The sequence below is a fragment of the Mastigoproctus giganteus genome, chromosome 2 (genome assembly GCF_048544385.1).
Source record: "Mastigoproctus giganteus isolate SK-2022 chromosome 2, ASM4854438v1, whole genome shotgun sequence".
In the NCBI taxonomy this organism is placed as follows: domain Eukaryota; kingdom Metazoa; phylum Arthropoda; class Arachnida; order Uropygi; family Thelyphonidae; genus Mastigoproctus; species Mastigoproctus giganteus.
The window spans coordinates 209,059,837-209,081,510 of NC_143576.1; the positions used below are offsets into that span (position 1 = coordinate 209,059,837).

Consider the following 21,674-nt stretch of genomic DNA (forward strand, 5'->3'; position numbering starts at 1 on the left):
TCTCTTGAATTTTGATAGGCTCAATCCAAATTTGAAGTCAGGTATTGCTTTTCACCCACAGATTTAGAGAGGAATGTAGGTTATGCTTGGAATTTTTTAAAATTTTAACATGCATTACAATAACGAAGTAAAAACATAGGCCTTTTGTTTGTTTAGGTGCGTAAAGCGCTTATTGTTGCGTGCCCTGATTAATAAGTGGTATGGTGCATGTGCAGAAACGAAAGTTCTCGGTTCCTCATAAAAGCCGTTGTTTTTTGCTGGTTTTTTATTTATTATTATTATTATTATTTTGTTATAAATCATGAATTATTACTGTTTGCTAATGCTCTGGATATGTAACGCTCTGCGTACATTAACTAACTTGCTCTTTTGTAATGATAACGAGCCTCCTTGATCAAAGTCCAGCAATAGTATGCCTGTATACTGAGCTTCCATCTCCCTTGGTAACGTTTTCTGTGATAGCAGTATCTTGATTGATGAAAACGTTCAGGACTAACGCGCTTAACTTTATCTCGGAAAACCTCTTGATGGGAAGAAAGGAAGCGTATTCTTAGAGACATATTTCAACAGAGATTTTGTGAAGCCTGTAATATAAATTCTAAATCAAGATTTTATGGTTATATTCTTTTTTATTGTTGTTGTTGCCCAAAAAATATTCACAAACTTTCTTGAAGAATTTTCAAGCTTCTGGTTCGAAGGGATTTAACACTTTCGAAAGGTTCATTTTTCTGTAACTCTCTAATCTGCGGACCACGAATATTCCTTTGATTTTAACATCACCAATGCGTGGAAAATAAGTATTGAAAGCCATCTGCATTCTTGTTCTTGGCTTTTACAAAATTCTTCATTAGACCTAACTTTATGTGAATGGGTAGTTAAAACGTGTTTGTTCCATTGATGGCTTATAGATGACATTTTTATTTCCAGGAATGTAGGGACGCAAATCTTAGTTTTGTAATGATTGGTTAGGCTCGACTCCTACTTGCATAAACAAATAAATAATATTTTGTATAACCAGATTGTAGGTCTAAAAGGATCCCGATAACTTTGAAATCCCCCCTTCCCAGAGTATCTCATCTGTATTATTTTAATGTACTTAAGTATATACTTTATTTTTTCTTAAGTGAAGTTTCATAGGATTCTTTTGTTTGGACATTTTTTATTTATTTATTTATAATATGCACAGTTCCTGCCAAGTAGGGCAAACCCGGGGTGTGTAGATATCGTATTAGATAAAGCTAATCAGTGAGGTGGCTTTGTAAAGAGAAAGAGGGAATCAGTAAAATGAACGACGGAGGTATATTTTGAGTAGGGGAGAGGGGAGCACAAATATCAGATTTTGAGGAATTAACAAGATGATTGATCTCATCAAGTTTACTGTTGGGCTGCGTGTTGTAGATCATTGGAATGAACTGCCTGCCAGAGTGGTCGACGCGGAGAGCTTGTTAAATATACTTAGATAAATTTGGCCTAGCCCTAAATTCACAGAAGACTGTAATATTACAGATGGTGTACTCTTTCAAAAAATCACTTACACTCGTACATCCAGAACTAAATGAGACACCTATCCCAATTTTCACAACTCATAGAGATCTGGGAATAATATTTGACACCAAACTTACGTTCACGGCCCATGATGATGACATGCTTGTAAAGAGATTAAACAATCTACGTTGAATATTACCAAGTAACACCTCTCGCACGTGAAACGAACCGCGACAACCGCAAGATATAGAAGAACAACAGTGTACTCGGCCATATTGTATGGTGCTGAATTGTGGGCGTCAGCCATCCCTACCCACATTAGGAGAATATATGCGACTAAATTCTGGCTGCTGAAGTGGGCCACCAATAAACACCATCTCCTCCATCAGTTAAGGCCCACGTAGCTTGCTGAACACCTGAAAATATATCGTTTACCAGACATTATTGCCTGGAAACGACTGATAACTACAATCAAGATGATGACTGGAGTGATATCATCACTGTGCTTCTGGCAGCTTTGTGAGTGGCACATCCCGCTATCTGGCTTAAGAGGCCCCAGATCCCTGAGGATGAAAGCTAATAGGCCGATAGGTTCATACCAGCCAAGGCGTTGGAATCAATCCACAGCTTGTCTCAAATCGGAATTAACCTTGAAAGGCTAATAGAAGATCCAACGTACAGGAAACAAACTGCGATGTCGTTCGCTCAGGCTACTGTTGCCTAACAGTTCTGTGCGTTCTGGAATAACTATGTGACTCAATGCTATGCTTATGTGAACAAGTGTACCACGTCTATAGCTTATTCAGTGGTGGTGTTGTTAGATTCCTTTATATTTTTCTATATGTAAATCTAATCAATATATATGTTTTTATTCCTTTATATTGCATTGTATGTAAATCCCCTGGCATATACTGCCGTGAAGGGAATTTGTCTCTCACCAATGTAACACTTATGTATCTTGGTAGGACAAATAAAGATTTATTTTATTTTAAAGTTCAAAGTCGATTTGGATAACATGTTTTGGCGACGGGAAAGGTATGAATGACAAAATTTCCCCATCCCCCGTTTTATTTTTGGCAGATACAGAAAAACTTCACTTCCTGGTATCATCTATCCATTATAATGCTAATTTCAAAAATCAAAAAATATATTTTGGAATAGCTTCGGGCCGTTCTAAGGAACATTATTCATACGCATATTCGATTCTCTACAAAGTAATACTTCTAAAATCAATTATCTAGTTTATAACTAAGTAACTTGTTGTGGTGCATCTTCTAATTAATATTTTGTGATATATTATAACCGTTATTTGCCCTAATGATTTTTTTAATTCGTTACATTGATCAGGTGTTTAAGGGCAATTTGTTACAGATTGATAACCAATCTGTTAGATATCAATCGAGGTACCAACCATTGTGTCAGAATTACGCGTATCGTTTTACAGTCGCCACCCTTCCATTAGATATAAAGCTACGTTTACATCTGGATAACCGTATCAGAACTTGTATCGGCACAAATCACAACTTACATAGATGTATCTAGAAATGTCAACGCGAGAGGCATCGCATAGAATTTCTGTGAGCATTGTGGATGTGATGCAATATGTCAATTAGACATGCTACAAGTTCTGATACACGTATCAGAACTTGTAGCATGTCTAACGATAACCAATCTGTTAGATATCAATCGAGGTACCAACCATTGTGTCAGAATTACGCGTATCGTTTTACAGTCGCCACCCTTCCATTAGATATAAAGCTACGTTTACATCTGGATAAGCGTATCAGAACTTGTATCGGCACAAATCACAACTTACATAGATGTATCTAGAAATGTCAACGCGAGAGGCATCGCATAGAATTTCTGTGAGCATTGTGGATGTGATGCAATATGTCAATTAGACATGCTACAAGTTCTGATACACGTATCCAGATATAAGCGTAGTAGCTTAAGAACAATTAAAATAGTTTTAATTTCAAAATTTGAATATGTTAGCCTTGCTGAAATAAAAAAATCTATTTTTATTATTATCTCTAGTCTGTCTATTAGTTACCAGCAAACAAGTATATTTTTTTCGTTAACGTTGCTAGACATTGTTCTGGGGAAGGGATATACATTATAAAGTCCATTATCTGGCCACAGAATCTAATAAAAGGTATGGAATAATGTAAATGATATCAAAAAATTTAGGAGGAGAAAAGGTTCTTTCCTTCGCTGTCGACGTTCACTGTAATAGCCTGTTATTTTGTTGAAGACAAAACTACCAAGAAAGTGTGGTAGAAGGAAAAGTGATTAAAATCAAATGGCTGTTGCAGGTGTGAGCAAATCTTGCTTACACCTGTCGTGATTTTCGATTTCAATTCATACTGTCCATTTTAGAAGTGCCAGAATTCGATAATATGTCGCGACATATTATCGAATGTCGCAAGAAAGATTAACTTCTTTAGCGTTTTTTTTTTTTTTTTTTTAAATCTTTGGAGGAATAATAATACTGTAAGCATGGAATTTATAGACTCTTCATAACAAATTTAAATCAAATAATCAAATCTTTTGATTTATTTTTATTAAAAAATATGATATTTGTGATAAGCTTACAAAAATATTTTCTTAATTTTACTTTCAGCGAAATATTGCAAGCTTTTAATGCAAAAAATATTTTTGTAATATTTAATTTTTTCCCTTATTAGTAATTAGAATATTATAAAAAATCTCGATATCTTCCTTTTTTCGATGTACTTATTATTATTTTTGTTTTATAAAATTTTAACGGCTTCATAAACTTTGATTAGGAAACAATTTTCGAAAAATTTTAATGTCTTCATAAATTTGATATAAAGAATTGGACTGGATTGTGTTATTGCCTGGAATGGCGAAATACCTGCTATTTTGTATAGTAAGAATCCCATCCGTTTTCGATTAGGTATATTAAGATTCATACTTAACTTTTGCGTCGACTGGAAGGTTTCGTTGTATGTCAATGAAGATAAATTTAGGAGATTGTAATGCAATCGGCGCCACAGCATCATATCCGAAGTTATCACAACAGCAAGAACATTTAATTCTGATTCCGTTTTCTTAGATGAGATATTTTAATTATTTTAATTTGTTGGACTCTCTGGCTATTGTCCACATACGTTGCGCTGCTGCCACAAATTAATAAGTTCAATAGTCCATGGTTGAAATAGGTCTACTCTATTTCTCAAACCTGTTATTTTTGATCTCCAATTAGAGAACAACTAAGATGTTCACGATCTTATGCATGTGAATATAGCAGTCTAAATAACACCGTGCAGAGGTCTTGTAGGCTGTATGTTGGAAAATCCCCCTTGATATATTGTACTGATGTTATCAAGTTTGAATTAGAACCTCTTTGTAATTAGTTTATCACAGACTGGCCATTCCCTTGGTGCAGGTTAATTGAAAAGGCATGTTATTAGGATTTATCATATGATCTCTGAAGTAAATGTTCGTGGTTATAAATTATTTTTTGGAATATTCTTGAAAGGGAAACTTCGAAAAAATGATTAAACTGGCATGTTTATTTTTTAGACTAGTCTCTGAATAATTTTTAAAAAAAAATCGTTATTTCTAGATAGTTTAAGAAAAAATGTGAAAATACAAGCCTCTTTAAAAATGATCTGCAACAAAATCCTCTGTACCAGCCAAAGAAGATAAAAATAAGAAAACTAGATGAATTAAATATTTAAGGCAAACCTCAAGCTACAAAATATTACACTACTTACAGCTCTACAACATAACATGTGTTATGGCAAAAGCTTATACGTAACTGGGAGTCAGTTAGGTTTGCTACGAATGAATGAATCATATTTTGTAGGTACTTTCACTATTAATTTCCCCAGTATAAATAAAAAGATAAATAAATAAATATAAATAAAAATATTCGTTGCATGACAGCTCGGTGTACGAGACAATTTGGTGAATGACATTTTGCTGTATGTGATAATTTGGTGAGGGACAATTGGTGGCTACAACAATTTGGTGAGTATGATGATTCGGTGAATTCTTTTGGAGAATTCGGTGAATTCTTTTGGAGAATTCGGTGTATGGCATCTCAAAACAGAAAATGCAAACTTTTAACATGGTAAATTTGTGATCACTATACCGTTCTTCATATTTTATATTTTTGATGGACCTTCGTATCCACTTTCGTTTTTTAATACACATTCTACATTTTTTTAGGAGATCCTATTAAATAAGAGTGCCACGGACAGGTTAAAGATTAGGATACATGAGAACCTTGTTCGTACTTTACTTTCACTTCTGAAAGTTGCATTTTTTAGGTAATACACATGGGGTGGGGAGTTGTTCCAGAGACCAAAAGTAGTAGAGCTCATTGATGGATGCCGGACTGGCTCTGTTAGCTTCAATCAATTCCGCCTTTCCTAGAAAAGCGCCGGATTCAACTGAATAAATATATTTTTAAAAAAAATAAATCTTATCTGGATTAAAAGTGTTACAATATGGACAGAGTCATGCTGAAATAGGCACACACTCACTTTCCAATCTGCCTATGAGAAGGATGAATCATTTTATACATGGATAAAAAATATTTTCTTTTCTCAATTCTTAATTTCTGTATTCCTTCTTTCTTTCTAAATCGCCAAAATATCTCTTGTTTCCTGAAACTTTTACTTCAGTAATTTTGGTAGTTTCTGATCTCTGTGTGATACACCGAATTATCTTTCGCCAGATCCTCACATACAACGAAATGTCATTCACCAATTCACCAAATCGTACAACGATTTGACGTGTACCAGCTTACGTACAGACCTGATGTTTTTGCCGTCACCTGTATTATAATGAAAACTTGAACAATTTTTTTTCCCATTTTATGCAAGGAAAAGCAGTTTGCTTCGTATGCCATTATTGAGTAAGGTGGGTCTCATTGTAATGTTCACCGTAAAATGGCTTGGGGGGAAGAAGATTTATACAATAAAGGGTAAGATAGTATTTCTTATTTTAAACAAATTTCTTATGTTGATGTTCTTTAGTAAACTTCCGATCATTTAGGATGGTTTGGATATAAATTTTCCATATAATCGAAACCCGAGTAAACCCCAAAATGAAAGAAAAACTCGTAAATGGTGACCCAACAAATTTGTTAACGTACATATAAATATTTATAAAAGTGTACTGTAGCGTTCAATACGAGAAACTGTAGTACTTCACTGTAGTACGTAATACAGCAGGCCCCGTTATAACGCGGTTCGCTATACGCTGATTCACTATAACGCTGTTATTATATTATAACCCGTGTCTGACTATAACGCTGTCACAGATCACTATAACGCTCTTTTACAGATTACATTTTTGACATATTTAACGAAATCGTTTCATTTGATGGAGTCGATAGCTTGAAAATGAATAGCAAAACAGCATTAAAACGTTTCCCACGCCGACTTGAGAAATTTTCCCACGCTCAGTGAAATTTTCTCGCACGCTAATTTAATTGCAGTACAGTGACTTGTTACGTAGTTCCTAGATCAACATTTTAAAAAATGACGAAGTATATTGCTTGTAATATTTGCGTTATATGCATTTATCCGAAGTCTAGTCATCACTCAGTACCGTATTAGACAACGTGCGAAACGGACAGTTTACTTGAACATTGTATCATAATTAATGCAACCAACGCAGTTACATTTTCGAAGAATGAAAAAAGAATGAAAAATCAACAACGTCTGAGCACAGTACGAAGACTATAAATGTAAGAAAAAGACTGAATTTGAAAATTAGACGTTTTGAAGCGATCGATTCCGGTCAACGACAAGCGGATGTGTGCCATAATTTAGGACTTGCAACTTTAACTGTAAGAACAATTATAAAAAAATAAAGAATTAATTTTTGCAGCGGGAAAGGTAGCTGTTCCACTGCAAGCGACTAGGCCGGCTATTAGGATTGAAATGGAAAGACTTTAATTTTATTGAAGATAATGTCCAATGCAGAATTCAGTTAAGTTAAATATTAACAAAAAAGAGAGAGAGAGAGAGAGAGAGAGAGAGAGAGAGAGAGAGAGAGAGAGAGATTAGCCAATATGATGATCTGAAGAAAACTCGCCTAAAAAAAAAAAAAAGTGGAACCATTTAAAACTGGTAAGGGCTGGTAGAATAGATTTAGAATCCAGGGAGTGCAGATCAAGGAGCCGAAACTTTCAAAAAAGAACTTGTTAAAATTATTGAAGAGGGGTATTATGTGTTATACTTCTCAACAAGTTTTTAACATAGATGAAGCAGGACTTTTGTGGAAACGAATGCCTAAGAGAAGTTTCATATTGAAAGAAGAAAAAACATGCCAAGTTTCAAAGCGGCGAAGGATCAGTTGACGTTATTGTTGGGTGGTAACGCTGCGGGCCATTTAAAATTAATACCCCTTTTAGTTTATTTGGAAGAGGGCCAAAGTTCAACTCAAAATCCACACATTTTTCATGATTAAATTCATCCATTAAATTAAATCAATTAAATTCATTATTTTAATTGGAATTTTAAGTTTACTTTTGATACGCAAGTAGTTACCACATAATTATACGTATGTAATGCAGAATATTTTATATGTGCAAATATTTGAATATTAAATATTTTGACCGACATTTGTGCATCTTTTCATTACCGTTTATTATTGATTAGGAAATATCCTATGGCACCGACCGCAGCTCACAAATACATATGTTACCTTATGGGAAAGCGGCGCTCGCTTAGCGCGGATTCACTTAGCGCTCTGTTTTTCCGGAACGAATGATCAGCGTTAAGCGGGGGTCACCTGTACTGCAATCCGCTCATCCTTAATGATAAATACATGGGCGTCCCCGGCGGTCAGACAAATAAATCGATCCACCACGACTGGAAGGTCGTCACTTATATCATCCTAGTTGCGAGTAATTAAAATCTTCTTATTTTAGCTTTTACAGAACTCTTCCCAGGCATTAGTGGTAGTGAACTGCTACCCCACCACTCATACATGCAACCAAACTATCCAAACATTTATGTCGGGGAGTGGGGAAACCCCCACTCCCCGACATAAATTTTTGAAAAGGCACATGCTCACAGCACAGTAATAGTATGCACTGTTGATTGTGAATGAAGATTTAACTTCATTAATTAAATTTATAACTTTAACAATATAGTTCTATTAGCAATGCCTCCTTTTCTCGTGAATGGATGAACGTGAATGGGTAAACTAGAGTAATTTATTCAATAGCGTTTTGTGTATAATATATCTGTAGTATATGTAGTGCTGTCCCATACGTACAGTACTGTTGTTTCTTCTCGTTGCCGAAGTGGTTTTTGGCAATGCGAATAAATAATAAACTATCCCTTTCTGGCTCGCACGCGCCTAATTTTCAAAAATAATGTAATTAATGAAACATAATCTGAGCTGTGATGGGGGGAGGGGGGTTAAGGCTCTTTCCAAATTACGGATCCTGGTATAATCTATGCGCATAACATGGAATATTGCTATGCCAGTGTGTGTATGTATCAGTCAATGCCAGAAATTTAGCACATATACTAAATAAATACATGGGTGTATTCTTCAAAAAAAAATGATTAGTTGTAAACTTTCTGACTTTGTGGTAGTTCTGGCATACAAACGAAATATTTTAAGGGCCTAAAGAGTTAACAGTACCCTGGTCCATTCATTCATTCATTCACACGAATTTCAAGCGCTGTTCTTGAGTCAACTTTTTTTTTTTTTTTTTTCACTCGGAATGAAAATTATTATTTTTTTTTGTTGTTGTTTTTGTAGGGTTTTAGACGCATCAATGACTTCGGCCATATTGTGCAGTATGTATTATGTCTCAAAATTACGTGTGCTTGTTCTGCGGTTGATTTGCTTTTTTGATGGGCGAAAAGCCACAGTTTCTTGGAGAAGAAGAGAGGGAAAAAAAAAAAAAAAAAAGGTGCTACCCTTGCGTGAAACCAACTAATTCAGCCACATTGTGAAAAAGGCTCATAAAAATTCCTCACATAATCGACGGGATTCGAATCAGGTCTTTTCCAGCCAGTGTGAGCAGGACGGCGATTCTACTAACTGTGGTACTGCGAGGGCTTTTTTTCATCGTATTATTGAGCATTACCAACAGTGCATTAGTGGTAGAGAATCTGCTATCCCACCACTCATACATGCAGCCAAACGATCCATACATGTGGCCATTGTGCCGAAAAAGGCCATGGTTACAGGGACTGCCCTAAGAAAGAAGAACCAATGTGCCAACTGCAAAGGCCAAAAACTCGATGCGGCGCACTCAGTAAGCGACAGCAAATGTCCCATCTACATAAAAATCAAGAGCTTGAACCAAACCAGAATTGACTATGGCAGCACACCCTAAACAATATAACACAACAATAGTCAAATTCGTTCAACTCAACGCACAAAGAGGAAAGGCCGTAACCGATCAGGTTAGGCTTAAAGCCGAGGAAACAAATGCTGACATCATCATCCTCCAGGAACAATACACCCACTCCAAACTCGTTAGAGGATACCCCCTAAATTATAAAATAATTCAGACAGAAGAAACTACTCCATGGGCTGCAGTCCTCATCAGAAACCCTGACATAACAGCCACCAAAATCTCCCACCTGGGCGGCCTGCGCCCAATTCATTACCGCACTAGGTGCCTTCTACATCATCTCCCTGTACTGCAGACCTGGTGAGGACATCACCACATCCACCAGATACCTGGACCACGTGACTAACATGCTATTAGGAGAAAAATCATCATTGGAGCAGATGTAAATTGTAGATCTCCAGCCTGGTTCAGCCACACTCTAGACAGGCAGGACACCAGAAACAGGCAACTTATGGAGGATTTCATTACGAGTGCTCCAATCGCCGTCCTGAACAGACCAAACCAGCTCACCACATGTTGCGACCTTAAGATGGGAATCAACAATCGATGTCTCCTTTGCCACAAGAAATATAGCAGGCAACATCTCTGACTGGACGGTCCAGGACGCCTGGACCACTTCAGACCACAGTGTCCTGACCTTTCAGCTTAACAGAAATTTATCTCGACAACCGGCTACAGGACGAATGCCCCACTGCTGCGCTTTGCAAACTGGGATATCTTCCAAGAAACCCTGACAGCAAACAAGAGCAAAAGATCTCAACACCGCCAAAAACTCTGATGACCTACAAAGGACAATCACAGATGTTGCCAACACCACGATCAAAATAAAACCGCCCAAACCAGGAGCCATGCCGTGGTGGAGCCACAAGTTGGAACAACTCGCAGGAGGTGGATGCACTTAGAAACCTATAAAGAGAGCCGTGGAACTCCTACAGTGCCCTCATACGAAAGAACAAAAGAGAATCCTGGGAAAGACTGGTGACCAACACGGGGAATGCCGACCCCTTGGGTGTCGTGTACAAAGTCGTCACGAATAAACTCCCCATGGGAGAGGTTGTAACAACCACAAAAACGCTGCATGGTACTCCTACCCACTCATGGGAGGAACCAATAAACAATATCTTAGACGTAGCCTTCTACCCTTGTGTTGACTTGCAAACAGAGGAACAACTCCGGACATGCACAAACAACGAAAATTTACCAAACAGAAGCTGAAGAGCCACAATTCACCAGGGAGGAGCTCCTCCTGGCCGCTTCGCGAATGACAACAAAAAGATGTCCGGGTCCGGACCTCCTGGAGCCAGAAATTATTAAGAAAGTCACAAAAATAGAACCCAACCTACTCCTTAAACTTTTCAACCTGTGCCTCACAGAGGGATCCTACTTTCATGGCTGGAAAATGGCAAACGTCAAGCTAATAAGGAAGAACCCAAACAAACCGCCGGAACAACAATCTTCTTATAGACCAGTTGCTCTCCTCACCGTCCTCAGTAAACTTCTTGAATGACGACTCCTCTCGAGAATCCACCACAACTAGCAAATCTACCCTCATCCAACCAGTACGAGTTCAAACAGGGTCAATTCACCGTTGACACCCTCCAAAGCTTAATCACACAAGTGCAAGAAACTGAAAGAAAATACTTACTGGCCATCTCCATCGATATTGCCGGGCGTTCGACACCTTGTGGTGGCCGAGCGTCCTGGGTCGGCTCCGGGAGGCCAGAGTGCCCGGAAACCTGTTCAAAGTGATCCAGAGCTACCTCACCAATAGAACAATAAAGGTCAACACACCCAGGACAGGGTCCTAGGTCCAACAATGTGCAACTTAATGCTGGATGAATTCCCACACAAGGACCAGGGAGTGGTCCGATCTCAGGCCTTTCCACATGACCTCATCCTGACAATAGAAGCAAACTCCAGATCACAACTAGAAACACTGCCAAACCGTGCCCTGCAAATACGCCAGGAATGGGCTGGGCTGGGCTGGGCTGCAACTACTGCAAATTTCACCGACAAAAACAAATTCCATACTCCTAAAGGGAAAACTGGACGTCCGCAGACCACCACTGATAAAGATTGGCAACACAACCATACGGCTTAACACAGGACTTAAATATTTGGGAGTCGACACCCACTTATCATTTAAACTCCACCTCAACTATCTCAGAAAGGAGATACGGAGTTGAACTGCCCTGACAAACAGGATTGGCCGGCGTGACAGGGGACTGAAACAGAACAATGATGCTGTACTATAAGACAGCATTCCTACTAATAGTGGCACATGCAGCGGGTGCATGGTAAAAAAGGCCAGCACCGCCACCAACTTACAAATCCTGGATTCTATCCACAGAACTATACTGCTGATTGCCACCCGCGCATTCAACAAAGTGAGCACTCACGCCCTACACTTCATCGCGGGAACCCTTCCTCTGGATCTCGAGGTGATCAGGAGAGGTATTCTCTATGAGGTCACAAAAGGTACAACCTGCACACACCAGCACTATAACACTAATCCCGCAAATAATCGAGCGGTGGAAAAAAGAAGGCTTCAGGCCCACCTGCTGCAGGTGTGGCAAGCGCGCTGGGACACCTCCACTAAAGGTCAAATAACTAGGAAGTTTTTTCCTAAAGTATTAGTAATGGCCGCATGGTGCAAGAAGGCCTATGGCTTATGCTGCACCAGCCAAAAAAAAAAAAAAAAAAAGTAGATAGATTCCAGCCAAAGATACCAACCTGGTACTCACCGGGTTTGTTCGCAACATATTTGCTGACAGGACATAGCGCTCTCAACGCCAAATTAACCTCATTAGGCATAGAAAATGATCCAAACTGTACCTGCGGCGAAGAACAAACCTGGTCGCACCTCATGTTCGACTGCCATCAATATGACGACCTCCGCTGCAAACTGTTGACAAGATTGCAACACTTCCCCAAAGATCAGGAGCAATATATTCTTGACGGCAAGGAGTCATACACGGCCCTCACAGAATATGCGCAGGAATTATTTACAAGACGTCGAACCATACTAACACAACAAGTGAACTTACAATCCAACGGAACCGGAAATGGAGAAACTGACACGGAACCTGGCTAACCAAAGAAGACAACAAGAAAAGAGAAGGAAGAGGGAAGTAGACAAGGTAAAAGTGACCTTGACTGCACTTTCGCAATGAACAAACCTACATCTTAATTGAAACATGGACACAGAACTACAGCCGCATGAATGATCAAATCCCTGTGACCCGAATGAGACACACTGACCAAGACCACGCAGATTAGCTGCCAAACGCCTTGTTGGCGATCTGAACCGAGTGCCCTGACTCGATTCACTTTTAAATCCCTTACGCCGGCGCGAGGGGGAGGAGACATCCGGTCCACTCCTCTCCCCACTGACCCTCTTTCTTCTGATGAGGCATGGGCATGCCCCACTGACTACCTGGGGGTACCTTCCCTATTGCCCCCATTGTTCTGCCTTTTCCCCCAACCTTCAGTCTCTCCCCCTGCTCTATCTGTACACAAGCTTATGCCCTACACGTTGAAATTTAATCATCCGTAAATCACACCTTTTGCCCAAAATCTCGGCCCTATCCAATTCCAGCATTATCTCCTCACGCAACTTTTTTTTGGTCCTGGCCGCCGAAATCTCAGGAAAGTAAGCGGCAGGACCTGCCAGAGTAAATCTAAGTCTACTGGGTTCCTGGTCTGCCTCCACGGAGCGAAAGTGGGGCAACATTGGTCCTCAGTAGGGGTCCAGCGGATAAACGGCAAGAACAACAACTGTACACGACACTACACAAACTCAGGGTCCATACATTTTTAAATCTCTGGCCTTCCCAGCAAACTGGTACATCCACAATGAAAGCAACGCGGAGATGAGGAAACCCCTGGTGCCGTTTGACATCAACATACTTTACACTTTTACTCCACAGCCAACGCGGTTTTGTGGGGGTATCGCTGGTATTGCTGACAGATACACACTATGTACGCTACACTACAACCATCTCTGGCATTCACAGAGTTTGTACAGCGACACCAAGTACAGTATACTACACGGAGTTAAGAGGAACTCCCAGTGCGGTTTGACAAGATACATTATACACCAGAGCTAATGCTAGATTTAGGAAGTAGAGGCCCTGGCGCACATGTTTTTGTAGGCCTTAAAGTAAGGTGGACCTCTACATCAACAGTAATTTCGTTGTTCTTGGGGATACCGCTACCTTAGAGTCCTTGAAACAACTTCGCTACTTCACTCTCGGTAAATGGACCTTGACCACAGCCTAGGGTGGTCTTCATTCCAAGAAGGTTTTGCTGTGATGAATTTGGTGAGATTTTGTGTGATTTCACTAGGACAGGGCTTTCTCATACTACTCAGATAACGTACAATTAAATCGAGTAGGTTAGTTGGAAAAATTTACATCTCGATGGAAAAGTACTTCAAAGTTTTCAAGAATATTAAAAGTAACTGTTTATATTCTTGGCCCAAAATCCAAAGAATTTTTATAAATATAGTATTGAAATGATTGTAGAAAGACGGTAGCAAGTTATGGAGAACGAAAGAAAATATGTATTTGATTCTTTGGAAAGGTTGAGCAGATGGGCTTCGAGGTGGCAAATGAAGTTTAACATTGACAAATGTAAAGTACTACATATGGGAAACAGCAACCCCAGAGCAGCGTATCAACTCTGTGGTACTACACTGACAGTGGTAGAGAATGAAAGGGACCTGGGGGTGGTGGTGCAGGCAGATATGAAGTTCTCTGAGCAGTGCAGACGAGCTGCAAGAGTAGCTCATGGTGTATTGTCAATGATATATAGGAATTTTTCTAGCAGGGATAAGGAGGTCATTATTCCCTTGTATAAGGCAATGGTCAGGCCACACCTAGAGTACTGTATACAGGCCTGGAGGCCTCATTTCAGGAAGGATGTAGAGCTGCTGGAAAGAGTACAGAGAAGGGCAACTAGATTGGTGAATGGGACAAAGGGGTTCTCTTACGAAGAAAGGCTTAAGTTTTGCAAATTACAGTGTCTGGAAACTAGGCACCAGCGGGGTGATCTGATAGAGGTGTACAAAGCCTTGAATGGTTTGAGCATGCTCAATGCTGATGGGATTCTTCCTCTAGCTCAGAAAAATCACCTGAGAGGGCATAAATTCAAATTGAGGAAAGACAGATGTAGGATAGATGTGCGGAAATTTGCCTTTAGCCAGCGGGTGGTTGGTGGGTGGAACAGACTTCCATCCCTTGTCGTGGAAGTTGATAGCCTAAATAAGTTTAAGGCTCAGCTGGACAGGTATTTCGAACGAACAGAGGGGTGAAGTGGAAGTGGTTATTTTTATTTATTTATGTTACTTTTTTTTTTTTTTTTTTTTTTTTTGGCTGATGCTTGCTTTCATGCATAAGCTTGCTTTCTTGCATCAAATGCCTCTACTAATGCTAATGCTAATGCTTTGTGATTATGCTTTTATTTTGAAAAATTAGCGAAAAATACCCCCAAATTACATATGGAATTAAGTAATATATAATACGTACATGTTTTCATGATGTGATATCAGTTAATCAAGACTCAATTTCCATTGCATGATTAATTTTTGAATAAGTATATATAATTTTTATAATTTCTACTAGATGGCGCCTGGAGGTTTTGTTGTGTTTCGGGGGAATACAGTACCACCCGCCTGAAACGAGCTTCTGCCAAGGACAGTAAAAATCAATTGTTTTGTAGCATCTTGATGGAAACGTCCTGGGACGACCTTGGAAGGGCAACGTAGGAAATAGAAAAAATAATAATAAATAAATAAAGAGCTTAGAATGCGGAAAATTACTGATCGGGGAGTGACTTTTGACAGGATGCCAACATTTGTCGAGTAATTTTCGTCGTAATTTACTATGCAAGGGATTATTTTTGTCCATCTGGGTGGTACTGATAGTTATATTTGCTTTATATTATGGGTGATGCTCCGGTGGTTTTAATCTATCTCCTCCCAGTCTCCCTTCAACGTAATATAATTTTCTGTTTAATATTAAGATAAGTTCATAGTCGAACATTTCGGCATGCCTGGTACCACATTGTGCGCATTCCTATGTTGACGTTACGCATAGTTGGGCAACAGTTTAGAGTGCAGACAATGAGACTACTCTGGGAACTTCAGACGAAATCGCGCTGGAAAATATGTCTGTGAATGATATATGGGAAGTTGTAATGATGTAGTTGTGTGTTGCCCTTACATATTAGGTCATGGATAGTGCCTTAGTTGAATTCTTTAGTAGCCGTATAATAAAAAAGAAAGAAAGAAATGAAAAAAAAAAAAAAACAGTCACTTATTGTTCCGAGAACTTCCGAAGTACATAATCACGCGTCTCCCCCCCCCTCCCCCCGAACAGTGGACACGAAGTCGACATTTTTTTTATCCCAGTGACGACATTTCAAAATACATGTACATAATTCTGATACTTAAGAGGTCACATACGTAAATGGAGGATACTCTTATTTAACTGACAACGCTGCCATGATCTCATTTAAAGTAAAAACATTTAGAAGTTTCACTTCTGAAAAGGATACGAATTTCTACATAGCATGAAATCACTTTCTGGTACAGGGGTCAATAACCTTTCAGAAGACAAAAGCGGAGTGCCATATAAATAAACTATCTACTATCATTTTAAAAACCACGTCAGTAAAGATTTTTTACATGCATTTAAGAAATTTTAATTTGGGTAAGCAACAGAGAGAAAATATGTGTAAAATATATGTAAAATATGAGTAGTGGTATAAAATTGAATGGGTACTACTCATTGATCTTTTGAGATGAACTAGATTATTGAATCAGGACACTGTCAAACCAACGATATGAAAATTATAGAGGGTTGTTTACTAGTAAAACTTTTGAACCTGTGAGCCATGATGGCTCCTGGCATACATAGCATATATCTAGTTATTTTGAGGCAAGTGGAAAGGTGCGCATCATACCATCATAAAAATAAGAAATTGAAAGATATAATATGCAACTGCACTGGACTTGAGGGCAATTCCTTTGGATTGAAGGGTCACCAATGTATCGCCAGTTCATAAAAGTGGTTCTGAGAACGAATCGGGTAACTACAGGAGGCAAAGGATTCTAATTAATGAATAGTCATCAGAATAGGTTAGGGTTAGAAGTGGGTTTCGTCAGATGGTGTTGCTAGGACCGATCCTATTCTTAAATGCCATTGATAAAGATATAGAGGATGTGATATCAAAATAAATTTACACATGATGTTAATATCGGGGAAATGGGTAATTACCACTTTTCCACTTTGGGTAATTAAGCTATGGTCTATATTAATTTGGAAAATGCGAGGTTATAACTTGGGAAATAACAGCTCAAAAATAACGTAAACACTTGGAGAGATGAATCAAGTAGAGGCAACAAGACGAAACAGTAATGAAAAAAGGGATTTAGTTGTTACTATAAAAGCAGACGAAATTCGAAATTGCCCATTGCGTCCTGTCGATGATTTATCGAGCAATGCTTGTAGAATTGGGTAGTTATAGTTCCACTATAAAAAGAAATTGTGAGACCGCACTTGGAATATTTTATCCACGTATGGAAGCCACACCTAAAACAAAGATCTTCTGGTGGAAATGGCAAAAGACGGAATGACTACCAAACAAGAAGAGACTTCGAATATTTGGACTACATGTAGAATTTGGTAACTAGGTATTTTAGGGAGGATCTGGTTGAGATTTATAAGACGGAGAGGAAATAATAATAGTGGCTGTAGATTAAATTTTCTCTTTATTAAATAAGCATAAATTCAAGGTAAGGAGGAAGATTTATGGGCTGGATTGTAGAAAGTTTTCCTTTAGCCAGGAGTTCTTGGTCATTAGAATAAGTTTCCTCCATGGGTACTTGAGGCCGACAGCTTTATGAAATGCAAAGGCGAACTGGATTGATGCAGTTGACTCTCCTGCACTGTATAGCTAATATTAATTTATGGTAATAAAGAGCTGATAATAAAGTATAGAGTAAATAATAATGATATAGAAATAGAGAAAGAGGGGGGAGTTGCGGAAGTTACAGTGGGAATTGTAACAATTACATTGCAAAAAGGATACCATAGTATAGGCTCCTTGTAAAACGATGAGAGAGAGAGATTCATAGTCATGTAGATGGCAGACGAGGTAATTACGTTGCGTAAGCATAAAAATCTAACAAATGTAATTTAAATATATTCAAGTAAAATAAAAATGAAAATTCGATGTCTTTTAAGGAATCAACAGACATTTGTTATTGGATATCGTGAGAGGTTTTCATATGAAGATTGCTTTTCCTAGTAAATTGTTGAAACTTTTCACTGTTGCTGTTCTAGGCTTGAATTCCTAATTGAAAAACAGTATAATTTTACACAAAACGTTAAACATTTTATATATGTAAGAACTTAATATTTCCACATCTCTAGAAAAGCTGTATGTAAACATCCGATCTCAATGTGCCGTTAGCTTGAATGTTCTGTTATTTGGGGTGCCATTATTTCCACAGTCTACTGTATCTTGCATTTGACTTTAAGTTTTATTTGAATCTATTAATTTCCGCTTGCTGTATTTAATTATATTGGATATATTTTAGGAAGCCAGTGGAATCAGTCAACCATTATCAGTTAATGGCAGTAATGTTTTTACAGGTGTTGTCGTGGCTGTGTCGAAAAGGAGAAGAAACGCTAGGTAAACACCAAGCTGTAGCTGATACGCTGGGTGGAATTAAAGATCAGGAACAAGAGTTTGAGAAGTTTTACTTTCTGGCAATGGTAAGTCCCTTTGCATAAATGAAAAGGAGTTTTTGGGTTGTATTTCCTAGTTGTGAAAAGTACAGCGTGAGCAAAAAAGTCGCGCAACCTATAATAATTACTAAAATACTTCTCCAAATTATCACTAAATATTTATGAATTGAGGGCAACTTTATGGATAAAAAGTTGCGTACATGACCTCAAGAAGTCCACAGTCTGCGTCATTTGTGTGTTATATGTCGAAGAGCAAAGATAACTTCTTCACAACGTGTGTTATTGAACATTGCTTTATAGCATGTTCATATTTTGATTCCAGAATGCCTTTAGGCTTTCATTTACAACTTTTTCTGGTCCGCTTTAATCAATAATACAATGTCTTATTGATCGTTTCCACGAGACAGTAATGTCATGATAAGAAAGCATTCTCCGACATTCAGAGGTAAGTAAAGAAACTGTTAGAATAATGCCCGCATAGTATGTCCCCAAGGAAATCGCTGAGAACGCTTTCTCGTCAATGTGAATTATCACATGGAAGTACAGAAAAGACCACAAAAATTTGGGAGACTCCAATTTATCTGTCAAGTTATTCATGAACTAAAGGCGCTTTAAACGAAAGTAATTCTGCATCTTCGGCAGTATTTTCGAAATTGCGTTCAAAGTGATGTAGACAAGGAGAGTTTAAAACAAAAAAACTATATATTCAGATACACTTTACATAAAAGTTTCAACAATATACACTGTTATCAGAAATACTGGTATATCCACACGATATGTAAAGTACAACTATGCCAGTGATGTTGAGGATGTTATACTGTAATAGATGGATATAAATTTAATTGCGGGATGCATCGCGTATAGTTTCAAGCGAGGTGAAGCCGTGCTCACCGAATTCAAACGCGAAGTAGCCAATGAGATTTCGATGGGCTAAATTTAAATTACATGCCGCTACGGTAGCTTCGAGTTTAAGGATTGGTACCAATGCTTCTCACATTGGCTGCTTTGTATGCGCAGAAGCTGAGACAATATGACGTTTAGGATAAAGTTTGTGATGGGCGCTCTCAATACCCCCAAGTTGGTACAATACAGTATTATTCATTTTCTTAGTTGACTTATGAAAATGGTAAATACAGTGGTATTTACAGTGGAAGCATGATGATGTTGGATTATTTTAATTTTGGGGGTTGGGTCCCTGGTGTTTAGCAAAGGCCTCCGTAGCCGATGGTCAGGAGCGGGAGTGCAGCGGCACATGCTCTTTGAGTAGACCGGGGTTCAAGCCCCTGACTGCTAAATACGGTCGATCTGCCAACCCGTACTGGACCAGCGTGGCAGATTATGGTCCATTTCCCTCAGCATGAATTGTTGAGGAGGCTTCCATCCTGCAGTGGGTTGATAATGGCTGCAATTTACTTTACTTACCCTGGTGTTTTTTGGGCTGAGTATCTACAAAAATTAGGGGTTCAATAAACGAATTGTTTTACCATGATATTGTAGACAATGCTGCACTTCCTGCACTGTTCGAATTTTACTGATGGAAGGGCCAATATACGTTTTAGTAGCTGGACATAAATTGTAATACATGGTGACCTGGTTTGAAGAGATCATTGGGCTTGTATGTATGTGTGTATGTATGTATTTGTCTTGGGCGGCATCTGGAACGTTAGTTCATCTCCGCCTCGTTTCACTTTTAAATTAGAGGATTCTGCAGAAATGGCCAGAAGTGAACTGGCTGTTTGGCTACCTGGAATCAGCAGGTCAAAAACGCGCCACCACCACGGGAAGGTAGACCAGGGGCAACCAACCGGCGGCAACAGAAGAGAGGGACGCCAAGAGCCCAACAAAGTACGAGCTAAAAATAGTAAAAAAAAAAAAAAAAAAAGAAAAAAAAAAAAGGAACTTATACAACTATACAAAAATTAAATACTGTACACAAGATAACCTCAGCAGATTGAGGTAAACACAGATGATACTTTGAGGTTTCAAAGTAAACAATGCAAGTAATTTTTTGCATATTAACATAAATTTAAAAAAAACAAGGTCAAAGAAAATAATTAAGGATAACAGTACCATTCAACCGACAAAACTTTACACAAGCATTTTAGCCCAGAAGCAGTCACAAACCTTATAAACAGTTGAGGTTAAATCCAGTAAGTCCTGCAGTCATTAGTAGCAAAGTCACAGTCAATCACCAATAACAAAGTCACAGTCAGTTAACAGCCATCCGAGCAAAGGAATTTTCATCGCCTAATTGAGTTGTAGTTGTAGGACACTTGTAGAGTTTCTAAAAAAAAAAAAAACACAACACACAGAGCACAAGTCCAGAATTGTAGATCTTGTTGAGAAAATGGACGTCATTGCAGTGAAGGTGAAGAGTCTTGAGCTGAATTTGAAACATTCGCATGTGCAGTCATTTCAGAAAGGATTGCAAGCCCTTTATTGAAGGTTGCCTTAGCAAAATCCTGAAGGGCGCGGTAACTCTTGGCATTTGATACAAAATTAGGTTCCAATCCTGATGAAAAGTTGGGAATTGCATTCTGCAGAATTACTCGAAATTCATTGTATGAGGGACAAGAGTACAACACGTGCTGCCAATCTTCCACACCGCCACAATGACAGAGTTCCGTAGTAGACAAGCAAAATTTAAACAGTTTCTTATTTAATGATCCATGTCCTGATATCAAATAGGGGGTAAACAAGTCAAGGCTAAACCAGATTGTAGATTTTTTATCCATAAGAGAGTCAACTTCAGGAAAAAACTTACGTGTTGTGCCATCCCACCTACTCTGCCACAAATTGATCAACTCTTGCCAAATTCTTTGTCGTTCAGCTTTAACATCGACTTGAGTATTAATAGAAATTCCAAGGATCTGAGTGGGAATCTGACGTTTCGAGCGATAACATAAGCCTCTGAAAATTACGTAGAGATCGAGTGGTAATGTCCCAGCTAAAACCTGCAAAGCAGGTGTTAAACTGTTCGACAAATCTTCAAAATACAAAATAACATTGTACTCTGGATTGACATCAATTTTGATTGAAATTGTACAGTCCGCACCCTATGGAACCAA

At 38.5% G+C, this 21,674-nt stretch overlaps 1 protein-coding gene across 3 annotated transcripts in view; it reads left to right on the forward strand.

Moving 5' to 3' along the window:
* The window catches only part of LOC150090018 (pleckstrin homology domain-containing family G member 4B-like), a 1,014,666-nt gene that overhangs the window by 841,483 nt on the left and 151,509 nt on the right, over positions 1-21,674 (forward strand). For all 3 annotated transcript variants that reach the window (XM_090389713.1, XM_090389714.1, XM_090389715.1), the window contains one exon: positions 18,511-18,633. In XM_090389713.1, the coding sequence (XP_090245839.1) occupies positions 18,511-18,633 (123 nt within the window). The remainder of the gene's footprint in view (positions 1-18,510; positions 18,634-21,674) is intronic.